Consider the following 15936-nt stretch of genomic DNA (forward strand, 5'->3'; position numbering starts at 1 on the left):
CGCATCTAAAACGCATCTATCTAGAACACGAAACGCTTCAAGCGCTGGATTGATCGGCCTCTGAGCATTCCCATCGTCTCTGGTAGAAACGAGAGACTACACCTCCTTTATAATTTGCAGTTCCTACTATTACATCATTATAGAGCTCCTGCTTAGCTTCCTTTCTCCAGCCCCCAAGGCACTTGACTAGTTTACATGTACTATCAGTGCTAGTTTTTGCTTATCAGCAAAATGCATATCAACTAACAATCAAATTTGAATAAACTAATACATCATAACATGTTTACAACTTATCCCTAATGTGTTTACCTATATCTTGTTGATGATGTACAAAAACGCGGATAACCGATCTGGTTGTTTCTCAAATATGTACTTATTTTGGTAGTGCATTGATTCTTATATATTTAAATAGGTATGACAATGCAATATTGTTTAGACTTTGTAATGATTTTGATTTTTGTTTTTAAACCAATGAATCTGAATGTCAAGAAGTTATGTAGTGTCTTCTTTGTTTCTATTAAAGGAATCATCTATGAACTGCAATTCCAGTAGAGTATTCACCTGTTTCCATGTGTTCAGGACAGGCTTTGGAAGTTTCATTCTCAGGACCATTAGTTGTTTTGTAGGTGCTCTTCTTTCACAAAAAGCATTGGTGATCGATGCCAAGGGACATGAATGTATCCCGTAAAATTGGATGAGTTATCTGAATTTAAAACATAGGCGACAGTGGCCATGTTCGATTTCGACATCAATGGCGGTAAATGGTCAGTTCAATGTTTAAAAGTTGCATTGCAAACACACATTGTTTGAATTATATGTAAAACAGATAATGACCTTTTACGCTGTGTTGTCCAGATTCTTATATTCCAGAAGCATAAGTTTAGCTATAATTCTTGTTGAATTTGTAGATGCAACTTTTGTGCCAGGAAACTCTACTTGTAGAATTAAAATCTCGAATATGACAGAGGAATTTTCTTGAAAAGCTATACTAAAGAAAAAGTCACCAATATTATGCGATGCTATTTAATTAACAGCCGGTAAGAACAGAAAACATTTTTGTTGAAAGCTGAAGTTATCTATAAAATATATAATTATTTTCTTTTGTTAATTTAGAGTGGGACATAATTAAGGAAGATTCCTTCGAAGAATTGACAATGAATGCAGTTGGTACTATCATCTTGAATCCAATGGAAATTCCACATCATTTTGCCAATAAATTGCTTCACTTCAACAAATATCAGCCTGGTGGATAGGAGCAATGGCTGAATACCTCATGCAAGGCAGTGATAGGTTGTCGAAAAAAGTTCATGACGCAATGCAGACGATGCCGTTTTTTTCGCCCATTGTTGGGTACTGGTAGCCTATTTATTCACGTTCGATTGTATTGCGTTAAACCGTTATTTCTTTATAAGCATTGATATTTAAGTGTCAAAAACATGTGTTTGGGAGGAGACGTTCTATTGTTTGTCGTTCTGTTTTGATAATACACTTTGTAAACACTACTACAAAAAAACTACTGATCTTGATACAAATATTCACTAGTGCATCTTTTATAATCATATTTTATTTAATTATAAGGAAATTACGAATCGTTTATTCTTTCAAATCTCACAGTGCAGCATTAAAATAATGGAATGTTACTGTGCCGGTAAAAGTATCAACCGAACTAATACTGCTGGTTGAATTGCTATGAAATTTCACATGTGCATTTCACATTTACAGATAGTAATCTGTGTAGATAAAACTTGACGTTAGATTTGTAAAACCCGAAAACATTGGGTTTTGAGGTCATTTTTTATTTAATTGTAGGATTAGCGCGACTCCATTTTACCATGTTACAATAAGTATTATATACAAACGTATCTTGTCGATTGATTAACTTTTGTCACAAAAGATACTAGGATAAGATCCCCATTGTTTCGCCGTTCACTACAAGGGCAGCTGGAAATGTTATTTGGATTTTGGAGCAAAACCTATCCTTATCCCTTTCACAACAGTGCGTTTTCCTTGATTCCTGTATTGGTTTAGGATTATCCATGTTAAAGATGACATTAGATCAGTTTAATTCATAGGCATTTCTTCTTATCATGTCATTCTAACATAATTGTAAAAAAAACGGTTTTCCGATAGTACCACCGGCAGACCGCCAATATGCAAGTTCTGCTCAAGTTGCCGGGCCTCAAGCTCGATGGACTTGTATTCTATCAATCAAAGCAGTTCATAACAAGATATGAATGTGCTTTAAATTCTGTATGTTGAAGCCTTCGCAAATGAACATTGTTGTAATGCACTTACACACTACATCATGATGTGTACAACACATATTTCTTAATATATCAATGCTTGTGTCAACAAAGGAAGAGAGTTTTATACATAGGTATCTAATGCACTTAAGTAATTTATAAAATGATTAAATCGTTTTGTTTGAACAGCATTTCGCTCATTGAACCATTCTGCGGAAAAGTTTTACAGATGTTTATGTCAGAAAAATCCGTAATATTATAATGCTCTCATTGAGTGTATTTTGGGTATTCACATTGTGCCTCTAAACAGGGTTCATACTAACACTAGTCTAAGCTTACAACCAATTCGACTACTGTTTTTTTTCTGTTGATTTTATTGCATTACTAATTTTAAAATATATAACTTTATATATTGTTCTTCGCTGGTGCGATTTCTCTACTATGCATGTCCATAGCTTTTACAAACTAAGCCGTTTAAGGAAAAGCTTGGGGCTATATTTTTTCTTATCAATTCATCAGTAATTTCACGTATACTTTCCTTTATATTGTGGCTTGGAAAGGCAATAAATTCATAGATTGACATCAATAGGTGTGAAAGAATATCATTTCACTAAGCTAAAAGACCGTTCGAATGCGGAAGCATAAGTGGTATGTTAACGTTGTTTTGTGACAATATGTATCTTTGATTTAGTGTCGTGTAGGCATTAGCCGCGAGACTCTACACAGGACCATCGTTATGTGTGTGGCTTCTGAACTTGTTCTTGAAGTTTCCATTGCATTATAATCCACCGATGCCCTTAAAAATAACAAAAATACACAGTAAAAAGATACATATTAAAGCCAATATGGCCAAGCTTAAATCATCACTCCTGAAACATGCTCCAATTGTTAAAGTTGTTTTCAGTGTTCACGTTAGACGAACGGACAAGCTTAAAGGGGAGGCTGAATTCCATGCATTAGAAGAATACATGAATCATGTGGCTGATTGGTTAGTAAACGTGCTCTATATGTCAATGTTTTAAGAAACAAGAGCTGTCATTGTAAGTGACGAATGCTCCCGATGTGGTACTCAAGTGTAATTCAAAAGTTATTTGGAAAGGGAAATAATATCAATCAAATGTGTGGACAACGAAAGGAATAAAGCTGGAAAGCCAGACGGGTTGACGGACCTAATGTAGGGGAAAGGTCTTGCATGCGACACGTCGTCTTGATATGTCGAACACATGTGGCAAGTTATGTTAAAATTTGCCCAAGCATGAGAAAGCTACAGCCCCGACACGACTACCAATACTCTATGTCCTTATATGCAGTATTTTATGTTAAAAAACTAAGTGTGAGCTTGACCTTAGAGGAAGGGAAAAGGCGACACGTCGTCTTGGTATGTTCAACACAAGTGGCAATTAATGAGTCTCTGAGAAAATCTGTTGTAATGGTATTCATAACAGAACGATCCTATCACGATTTATGTTGTATGTAAAAATATATTTACATGTCTTTGTAAATGAAAAACTGAAAGAGCTAATTATATTTTATTTCATCTTTTTTGAAATGTTTAATAAGATTTATAGTATGTGTACACGTCTTATTTGTTGTATTTCCTTATTAAGGATTCACAAAGATATAACTTCAATACCAGGTTCAGTGCAAACCAAGCTGTTTACGGTCGTGTAGAGCGAAAGGTTTATTTGGCGTCAGATAGCGTCGAGGTTCTTTCTGAGGCAACACAAAAGTTTGTTAAATATATAATTGAATTTAATATTGCTTCGAATAATTTCCTATATTGCCTATATGATCATAGCCATGTCATTTGCTTCTGTGTTATCTAATACAAGCACTGGTCCCAATATCACAAAAATACTGAAGTCAAATCTTAATCTGAATCCCAATTCGTTTTATCATATAACATTATACTGTTGTTGCATGGGCATTTGTGTAACAGTCAAAACTGTTGTCCCGAAGTGGAGGGGATAATGTCATCCCCGATACCGAGGATTGATTTGTTTACGTATGGTTATGATCTTGATCATATGATCTTGATCATATAACATTGTTATGTTGATTACTATTTTTAAAACAGTCGAAAATAGTGAATTACATTTTTAAAGGGTATCGGGTAATAACAAAAGTGCATTATCTCAAGGAATATGTTGATTAAAACTTTGGTAAGTATTAAAAAAAATATACAGCATAAAATGTAACTGAGTGCTACTCGTTATTTATTTTTTTATCAAAGTCTCAAGTTACTTTTTCTGCACAATAGTTTTTTCTTTGAAATATGGACAAAAGGTTTTTCGTTCATGCTTTCGATGAAATATGGAGTTTTGTCAGTCAAATAACAACAGTGAAAATATCAATTTGATATCACACTGCAAAACAAGCATTGGAAACATCAACCTTAAGAACCCTTGATAAAAACTAAACTCATCAATTTTGTAATTTAAAGTTAATGTTGCCGAATATAATTATTTGATATTTAAAAAAGGTTGAATATGTTTGAATACAGATATTCTTGCAAATAAACTTAACTTACCGTTTATTAGAAAAATAGTCAAAAAATGTAAACAATGAAAACATACCTGAGAACTATATTTCTCCACGAGCCGGAAATAGAAATGACAGAGTCTACGTCATCAAGTGTCAAAACTGCGTTAAGGGCGTCCCACGGATAACGGCGTAACAAACACTCTTTGCCACTCGTAAAAATATGTTTTTTTCTATGACACTCGTGAAATAAAATACAATCTTATACTGAGCTCAACAAATTTCCTCGTTTATCTTAAACCTTTACGAGAAAACGGACTTTTAAAATCATAAAAACATACAAAATTTTGAACAGCTTCGGAACATTGTGGTGATAGGTGATTCAGATTGGGATTTGACTTAAGTAGTTTTGTCATAATGGGGCCTGATCTTTTTAACAGGTACCCAGAGTATGTGTTTATGTTCAACAAAACGTTTACACAGTATGCCAAGAATCCGCACACTCGCATTTCGGACAATATGTCGTTGGAAGGAATTGTCCGCGATATAGTTATGCTGTCAAGATGCGACTATCTCGTCTGTACCATGAGTTCCAATGTAGGTACAATGTGTGAACCAAAATAACATTTACTGCTGTGAAAAACAGTCAAATCGGAAATGCCCGATTTAACGAGTACGGAAGCACAAATATCGTCTTTTCCAAATAGCTTTTATATATATGTTGTTATCTTAGTATGTATTTGGCCCTTTCTGCGGCAGCCATGATCTATGTAACAACGGTGTGATATCATTAGAACACACGTTTTTTGTCGATATAAAGCACTCTCAGAATGTTATGTCAACAGTTAATTGCCTTAATATTTTTCCATATGAAAGAAAGGTGCATTTAAACTCATTATTTTAGCATTGGTCCTAAAATTTGTTATACATATTTAGTAAACACATTTCTAAGAGTGTTTTCCTGGTTCAGACCATTGTCTTACGGTTTTGTGCTCACTATTAGCTTTTGGCCTTTCAAATACTCGGACATTGTTCTTTGGCGTATTCATTTTAAGCAATTTAAACTATTTTAAAGAACAATGCATTTCATTTTGAGTATAAAAATAATTTATTTAAAGTGCAGTTTGTGTTTGCTTCCTATATTGAATAGCTGTTTCATTAATTAAGTCCTGAAAATGATGCCTTAACTATGGTTCACTTTTTATATTGTCAGTGTCTTATAACACTCACACAACTATTATTTTAAGTTCCCCAATTGGTGCTCTAATTCTCTCTTTTTACTTTTTTTCTTCAATTAATTTTCCGATATTAAAATATTGCTTTCAACACTGTTTTCGATGAGGTGAGCGTTGGTGTCCGCGAATGTTTTTTTTTATGATTGACAGTTATCTTTGAAACCTTTTCTTGGCTGCCGATTCAGCGTCATATACGACTGTTTTTAACGTTTTCAAATAATTTCGTGATCATATCTCGAGGGATATTCTACAGCATTTATATGTTTTATTGTTTAATTATTTTATTTTCATTGCGTTTTCCTCCTAGTTTGTCTAATGACACTTTTATTATTAAAAGAAGACATAATGTTAAGCCGATCTTTATCAAATAATCGTCTTTGAGTGACTGTATCGTACCATTAAAGAGCTAAAACTGTTGCTCCGACTTGATTCATTTGTTAACAGGTGATGATTGTATATGTTGTTGAGATCTTTATAAGTTTATATGTTATAGTTTACCTTATTTTTCATTGTTTTCAAGTTGATGCGTGCTCTGATGAGGCTTATATCATCAATGTATAAATTATTGGTAAAAGTTGGGACAAGTGCGAGGTTATGGCGCCATGCAAACTAGTTTTAGCCCCCAGTAGACTTTGTGGAGTTTTGTGCTGTTGTTCCATGTATCTTATTTGTGATTTTTTGTTTTGTTTTCTATGTCTTTGGCGTTTACCTTGTGCCATTAAACGGGGTTTATGTTTAAACTTTTGGCTACTGAACTTGTTTCGGTAGTTTGTCACATAAATTTTGGGTTCCAGTGAACTCGGGTTTCACTTACCATTCCTAAGCGGTAATTCCATCATTTATCGGAAAGGCCATTTTGAGTTTATGATCTGTGTGTGGTGTTTGAATTCGTAGTGTTTATATGTGTTTGTCCATAGCTCAATGTCATGTGAGCCTTTACCTAGTGCCTCTAAATAGGGTTTATATATGAAATTTCGACTACTGGGCTTGTCATTGTATTATTATTATCTTTTTCTTCTTCCTCTTATTCTTCCTCTTGATGTTGTTGTTGTTGGGTTTTTTCCCGGGGCACAAGTAAACGTACACATTGCATTCGATTGTTGAATGTCTCGTTAGTTAACAAAGGGTGTTTAGCTCGATTGTGACGCAAGCTTAAAACACATAGAATAACTCTCTGACCCAAACTGGACCCTTTAATAAAAAAATCTTAATTTCCTGAGATATTCACCCCTTTAATGTGTGTATTATTAACACATATGTATGTAAACTGGCATATGCGCTTATGCATGTGCTTCGAGGGGACGCTTCCGACAGGGTTGTTTCAGTAGATGTCGACTTCTTGTACTATGTTCGGTTATCCAGAATATACACTGCAATGTTGCCCCACAGATATCCAGTGCATGGGGAAATCGGTTTTGAGGTAAGGCAATTGAAAGTTAGTAGCTTTAACAAAGTTATCGATAAATGATACGTGTGATCAGCACTAGCAAATAGTCTGGAAAATAAATTATGTGAAACAAGAAATTTGTTGAAAATGACATTGGCTAGAAATCATTTAAGATAACGAGTTATATATTTACATGATTCTTTGGTGATTTATGGCAAGAAAGCCTTGTTTTGCAATTTTCGGCCTTATATATAGGAACGGCCTCATTTATATGTACTTTTTTATAAAATGGTGCGTGATCCGTAAAACAAAACATCAATTAGGTGTTGCACGATTGGTATTGCGGCGTAGATGTTCGCCTCCCTCCCAACGGGTTGTTGGTACAAAAGCAAACAGTTAGAACGTTATCTTCCCTTAAGACGATTTATGATCAGAGAAGGGATTCCTGTTTAATCTTAATATGCTTATATTTATAGTTCATACCTTAGCTAATTGAAAAAGGTGTAAACAATAATATAAAATACTTAAATTTGAAAACAATGAACGAATGTTTGTCATATTCATAAAGTCTCCACTTCATCGATGAAGTCGAATTTTATGACCATTCTGAATGAAATTTTTCTTTTCTGAATTATATTATTTTATTTAAGGTTGGAGACGTTATCATTACGAGGTCCGGCCGTCAGTCCAGCTTCAAAGAACGAGGGTTTATTGCGGGAAGAAATAGACGGACCGGGAAAGAGGGCTGGGTGCCTAAATACAAACTTGTTGAAGTCTTTATACGTAGAAAATACGTTGATAAATAAGTTTTGCCAAGGAGATTTTCAGTGTGGAAAGTTTAAACGCTGAATACTAACAATTTGCTTGTGTGTTTTTTTTAACTTTGCTTGCAATGTTCATGTAAGTGTGACTTTTAAATCCTTGGTTTGTATAGTAGGATCATTTTAAGTTGAGCGTATGTTTCGATTATTGTCCAAAGTGCTACTATTCAGCAGTTATGGTTGATCCAACTAAACTAAACAACAAAATAATGTTCCTCAATTCTCTGCTTTTAGTTTACTAGTAATTTAATAATACGTCAACAAACCCATATTATTCAAAGTTTAACGTTGTGAATACAGACTATTTTATTATATAATTTAATCGTGTGCATAGGCAGATTAACTTCAATGGCTACAACATACGGAACATTTATGACAAATAATCATAAAAACAATACAATTACACAAATCATTACATCAACAATGACCTTACCAATTTAAGGAATTGAACCCCAATCTCTCTCTCTCTCTCTCTCTCTCTCTCTCTCTCTCTCTCTCTCTCTCTCTGTCTTTCTCTCTCTCTCTCTCTCTCTCTCGCTCTCTCTCTCTCTCTCTCTCTCTCTCTCTCTCTCTCTTCAACTTTAAACCAAACCCAGACGTGTTAGTAATGGACAAAAAAGACTAAAAAGAGCATCACAAAATTGTCATTTCGATTCCATTACAAAATGTGCACCAGTGATGAAATTTTGTAAAAAACCCCACAGCAAATGATACAGCTGAATGAACTTTTGATCATTCCAACACATTACAAAACCGTTTCAAATACAAAAGACAACGAATGCAAACAAATATCTTATGGATTATCACTTAAAACCATAAAAAAGTAAAACATGTCTGACTGTTTCCATTTAGTACACAATGAAAACCAGTGGTCGCAACATCATTGGTGAATAACATTCGTACTCAAAGGGAGAATTTGCCTGTTAAACCAACTAACTCCTTTTTTCCTTAATAAAACTGTACCTTACTACATGTGCACTAGCAGTTGTTTTTCATTTTTGTTTTTAATGGTCTGTTTTATGAAATGATATATCTATAATCGGACTTTATACATTTCTAATCCTTTTGGTGTGCAAGCTGTGTCCGTTGAGAGCCTTGAATTATTGCATCGTTCCATTGTTGGGCCAAACGTTTTATTTATTTACAAGTGATGTTTGTACATATACGTTAACTACTTGAAATACGTTTATAAAACAGTTTGGAGATTTTGACTCTTATTGCAACCCAGTTAGGATTCAAGGTTGCAAGGTTTATTCATTAAGTTATGGCACGGATGGAGATGTGACATATGTTGTTCAAAATTGACCTAGAATTTTGATTCAAGACTTCAAAGACGAGGCTGAATAGGTTTAAATGTGAATTTTGTTTTTTATAATAATTCCAATGAGCGTAAACATAACTTTAAACATTTAAAAAAGTGATTGAAATAATCAGGGATGACATGAATTGATTTATAACTATTATACCAAGAGAAAGCTCAGAAGAAAAAAAACGTTACGATAAAGGTTAAATAAAACATATATACCCCCACCAACCAAACGACAGCAAATTAGTCATTTCGCAGTGAAATTCTGCAATACTGTTTTAGGAGCTACATGTTTGTAAAAATATTCCATATAAGTAGGATTGATAACTAGGTGCGTAATTGCCTTCTTCGAATTTATAGACAGTGCAGAGCATTGATTGACTTTATATATAGATAGTTTTTCGTCATCATAAATATATTATATTTCATGTCAAAAGTCAGAAATATAATGCAATGAAGTGTGATAAAAAGTAAATGAATTAACAGAAAATATTTAATGTATTTATAAAATATATAACTAATTGTATATTTATAAAGCCTCGCCCGTTATGGCTGCATTATGGCCTAATTACGTAATAGACTGGAATGCACCATCCTAGCAATGCGGTAGGCTTCCGTTTTGTACTTTTCGTTAACACTTCTGACAGTTATGTGCGTATATATTCACCGTTTCAATTATATCGTGTTTGCAATTATCTGCCCTTTGATGACGTCACGAAGGGATAGCCGATAACAGAGTGCTATTTATGCGAATTAATCATTTATTGGCTATGATGAAATACCTCGCAACTGACTGACATTGAAGTAAAAAGGACTCAACGTATTGCAGCTGGAATTATTCATGTAATAATTCACTAATTAAAGAGAAAATTATAAGGTAAAGAACTTCACATGTCTGACCAGATGATTTAATTGTCACCTTTCGGTAGCATCAGCTATAGTCCTCTATGTTTGTCCTCTATCCAATACACATTATTCCATGACCCAATCATCTCTTGTCCAGGAAATAAGTTAAATTTGAAATGTGCTAAAAATGTTATGATTTAATTTGACATCTTTATGCCGGTCAAATGCTAAACTTTGTATATTTAGTTGGAATTACTATATTAAACTATCAAGGTACATGTATTGTTTGTTTATTTGTGTTTTTATTATGTTTACATGTAGATATGTGCTTTTTGGTACTTATATTTTTTCGTTTTATCTTCAAAGAATTACAATATGTGTGTACGTACATTACATTAACGTAGCTACATTAAGTGTTTCGTTTTCAATTATCTCCATGATTTTAGCATCCCTCCATGAGGAACGCAACAAATGCCATTTCCCCCACCAAATTAAGAACTGTATCAACTTCGCCTTTCGACAAATGAACAATGTACAAATCTACTCTGTAAAAAGCAAACACACAGTTTGAGGCACTTTTTTACTACATAAAAAGGCATGTTTGAAAATCAAGAAAGATATTTCTAAAAAAAAAAGATTTGATGTTAATAGTTTGATTTATGCTCTGGACTAAAAGGTATAAAACTTATAAAGGGAAATAACTCAAATAATACTGCAGCCAGCGTTATGGTAAATCTTCATTGAGGTTTTATTCAATGAGATCTGTTTGTACATTAAGTTTGAAGTCAATACCTGAAATACTTTAAGAGCTTTGCCCAAGATGAGAATTAAGGATCAAAATAAACGAAGGACAATAACTAAAGAAACACTGCAGTTATGGTTGTTACATCCCTCTAAATGAGATCTACAGGTATATGAAGTTTAAAGTCAATACCTTAAAGCCTTTTCAATGTATGATCCGTTAAGGTTCTGTACACATTTCAGAGTAAAAGGGACCATAATTAAAAATTGAAGCTAGAATTATAAACACATGTTAGACATGAGCATATATTTTTTGGCCTCATGTGTACCAAATCTCATATGAATAGTGTTGTGCCAAGATCTCTTGTTTTGTTTTCTTTTCATGTTTACATTCCAAAACTGAGGGCTATGTTCAGACCCCTCTCTTTGTATCTGTGGCATACCTTTTCAAGATGGCTGCCATTAATTTCTTAAAACGTTTTTTTGTAGCGGTCACATGAGTGCTATTCAATTTGTTGGCACTGCCATCATTTTAGTTTGCACTGCCAACGTTTTGGGTGCCATCGCCATAATTGTTCAAGGCAGTAGCATTCCCCCAACCTACGGTTGCTGTGCGAGTATAAAAGCGCCAAGATTTTCGTTGGCAGTCGGACTGGATCAAGCATTTGTTGAGAGCAGAAATCGAACCTCGTTACGTTCGATAAAGTAATTAAGCTGAGTTTTAACTGAAATAATAACGATAGTAACATTATATAACTGCTTGATAAGATAATTACTCAGTGAGCATATAACTTATGTGGCCTTGTATAACTTTATAACATTTATTGGTATTTTTACAAGCGTTCAATTTTGATAAAATTGATATAGACCTATAGCATTCCCAAATCATACATGTATTAAAGATATTAAGGACAGACTTGTGACTTGTGTGTGTTATCTCGCTTAGACTGCCATACAAGAACAATATTAAAATCGCGTTATACTGCAGAAATAACATTGCGAGGTTCATGGTTAAGATAACAAATAAATTATATAATATCATACGCTATTTACGGAACGTGCGCACCAGCGAAATACTTAGTAATTGAAGTGACCCTTAATAAATATTATGATATAAATACAAATTATTACTCTATGAACAATTGTACTCAGTCGAGGGTCGTTTCACTTAATATATTATAACTATTAAAACTTACACACTGGCGTGAAACTAGGGTATGCCCCTACAGTATATTGAACTGTGAACATAGTTGAAATAGAATAACTTCAGAAATATGTTTTTTTCCTAAAAATAAATGAAAAAAGCTTTATATTTGGAAAGAACTTAAACAAAAGGTTCATGAAAATAAGTTGTATATACTTATCATAAACAAGATTTAAATCCATTGCAACGCATTATAGTGATTTACTGTTTACAAACATGTACATGTATGTTATTACAAGTTAAACAAATGAAGGACAATATGATTATGAATAGGAGAAAATTCATTGAAATAAGTAACACAAATAACTTTAGTTTCTTTTAGAGACCGTGATACAAATACATGGATTATACCTATTCCAGATCCATGTTCACAGATGTTTTACTAGAAAACAAGAAAATTTAATGAGGAAAAATAAGCACTGACAGTGAAATAATATTGGAACAGACATATTTCAGCGAAACAAATACAGACCAAGTTTCGTCGAAATTAATACAGCACATACAAATTCAGAAAACTAATTACCACACGTAGAGCTTTCGGTAAAATAATAACAGTACATTGAGATTTCAGAGACTATTTACAGCACGTACTGCTTTATTACTCACACGTTCTTAACCAAGAGTACAAAAAATGCTCATATGGTTTTAATCTATTCACAATCATTACATTTAAATAACTAATTTGCAGGAATAGTTGAATTGAACAAGTGTACATCGTTATCAAGTGTTGTGTTATATAACAATGTTATATATAGAACCTTTTCCAATGAAAGTTCTGAATATCTATCCGTGTCGAGTCTAATAGCAGGTTGACAAAATGGTATAAAGAGTAATCTGACCAAGACACAAACGTATATAGACAGTCATATTAATGTAATTAACAGTTGCATTAAGTTTGAATGAATATGAAACAAGATAATTGGCATTATAATAGTATACATCTAAACATGTGATATTGTATAATAGCTAGATATGTTATGTATGAATAGTCCAAGTAAATAAAGATTAAGAAGCAGCCTTTGTTCAGAGTGTTTCCTCTCGGAACTTCATAGAATCGTTAATAAATTAAACAAAACTGATAATAACCTTGACATGCTCACAAAAAAAGCAAATTCTTAATCTTAACGAAGTTATGCACGTTTGATTGTACAATTGAAACATTAAGTACACAAACAGTAAATTGTCAGATGTTTTTTTTTCGATTCCAACCAGAAACAAATGCTTAATGAGATATATAATATATGTGGTCGATTTTCTATCTATATATATATCCTGAAAAAGAAAATGATTTTTTAAACAGTGGCCCTCCTGAGCGCCGCTTCGTCATGTGAAAGATTGCATCAACTTGTTTCGAAAAAATACTATGACATTTGATCTTTGTACCAGTCTAATAGTATGGGTCATCTACTGGTCCAATGTAACATGGCCCTAGTTCAATCCGTTGCAAGGATATTGCGGAGTTGAATATTACTAAAGACTGTTGGTCGTGACCTTAACCTATGACATACTAGGCCCCTTAAACAATAGGGCTTATCTATCTGTTAATGACAGACAGGTTAACCATAAGCCGACAAACCGACAAACCGAAAGACAGCCCGATAGAGCAACATACATATAATAAAAGAAAATGTTACCACGTAAATAACATTTACACAAATATCAGGAAAACTTGTTCAGCATGTTTCAAAGTTATACGACATGCAAATTAATAGTTCATTTGCAAAACAAAACTTCTTAACGATTTATTTACTGGCATGCTTTATTCAATCATTTTTCCTCTAACATAAAGAGTCAGTTTACAAACCAAACAGCCTCGTGATTCATGTACTTTTCTCACTCATGGCGCTTGGTCTTTTTTCAAGCTTGTCCGATATTTATGTCAAATAAAAACACAACCATCCATTGAAATAGTTGAAAATCCATTTATTAACAGTCCAGAAAAGAATTATCAGCACACTATGATCGAATCCCTTTTTTTTCAATGCATCCTTCACTAGATGTCCTTTCACATACCTAGGATCAAACTCCAGCTAGACCCGATTAAGGTCTCAATGGTGCATAAATAAGTGCATACAAGCCAACTTGAGATGTTGAGGAATGCTCCTTGTACGTTATTAATAGAATTATATATTACTGGGCATTGCTTTTGGTTGATAATTGCCCAAGTGTGAAGAATAGCAACACTTGAAAAACTATTGTGGAGGCGTGCACGAGCAATAACTTCCCAATAACGAATACCTTACGTCACAGTACAAAACAACTCGTTTAAATGATATTTGGGCCAGCGACTTGGAACTACGAGATAACTAGATATTTACATGAGATTACTACGGTAATGGCATGCCTTGTTTTAATCCATATTTATTTAAACTTCACGTTTACATATTGTTATATTGCTCGGATATTCTGTCCGATTTGTCTGGATTTGTTGGTGTTTCGTATGTCAGCAAGTGTTTGGTAATAAATATATCGATTACTAGTATGTCAAATTTTCATTTAAAATGAATTATTTATTGTATTCCAATTAAATTTATTAGACACTTCGGTGTTTATCTTCTAAATTTTACATAATTACTCTTTATTTTCATGTGTTTGTTAAGAAGCTAATATACTTTTGTCGCTGAATTGTTATAAGCAATATACGTACTGGCGCTTTGCAAGCAAGCAGGCAAGACCATGACGACATTCGGAACTTCTCGGCCATTTCCCATCGGAAAAAACTCGGATATATGCCAGTTTATCAACAGAAGGTGTGCTTTGTATTACTATGTTCAAATTGATTTCCGGTGAAGTGTAATAGACTGCATAAATATTTAATATTCCTAAGAGTACAGTTCGAAGATTTAACTGCTATATTAAAATTACCACGCGAGCTACTTGCGGTGTAGTTAAATGTAAAGAATTCAGACTAAATGTAAATCGTCCATATACATCTGAGATTGTTTTCGATGGAAACTGGCCGAGGAGTTCCGATTGCATTACGACAGGGATAGCCTAAAAACCGATCGATTTGAATTCACCGGCTGTTTCGAGGTTATGTGACAGTCGCACCAAAATACGTCTTTGTGATTTATACAAAGATATGGTATCTTTCCGGCTCTATTTGTTATTATAATTAATGAATGCATCTTAACAACTATGCCATATGCTTATGCCACAAGATGAGAGACTAAGTATGTTTGAGTCAAAAGTTGACAGTCATTGATTGTGAATATCATGCATTCTTTCAATGACCGAGATTCGATATTATTCGTAGACGCATACTTACAATTGGTATTCATCTGTTAAATATGCACTCTTACTATCAAATAAGATTTACTACAATTAATTAAATTATTTTAATATTCCAAAAAGTATGCATATTTGTCGAAAACTGTGGTTTTTATGAAGGATACCGAGTTTAATTTGAAAGAAATGAGCATAAAACACGGTATATCTACCTTATGGGACTACGGTAGACCACGGTAAATATTTTAACATTCACCAATCATTTAATACTTTTGCGCTTTCTGCTATTAAATTCACGGTTATAATCTTGTTATCAGTAATTAATATTTTCCATAATTGCATTATTTAGTGAGTAGATAAACGTTTATAACTCAATATGTATGTTTGTTATACATGTGTATGCGTTGATGGTAAATAAGCATGTCACTGTAATAATTTAATTGA

At 33.4% G+C, this 15936-nt stretch overlaps 1 protein-coding gene across 1 annotated transcript in view; it reads left to right on the forward strand.

Moving 5' to 3' along the window:
• The first annotated feature begins 3088 nt into the window (after positions 1-3088).
• Positions 3089-15936, forward strand: part of LOC128237721 (uncharacterized) — a 29308-nt gene continuing 16460 nt past the window's right edge. The window contains exons 1-2 of the mRNA XM_052953303.1: positions 3089-3231; positions 7997-8095. Of these exons, the coding sequence (XP_052809263.1) occupies positions 3089-3231; positions 7997-8095 (242 nt within the window). The remainder of the gene's footprint in view (positions 3232-7996; positions 8096-15936) is intronic.

Source organism: Mya arenaria, chromosome 6 (assembly GCF_026914265.1).
Source record: "Mya arenaria isolate MELC-2E11 chromosome 6, ASM2691426v1".
Classification (NCBI taxonomy): domain Eukaryota; kingdom Metazoa; phylum Mollusca; class Bivalvia; order Myida; family Myidae; genus Mya; species Mya arenaria.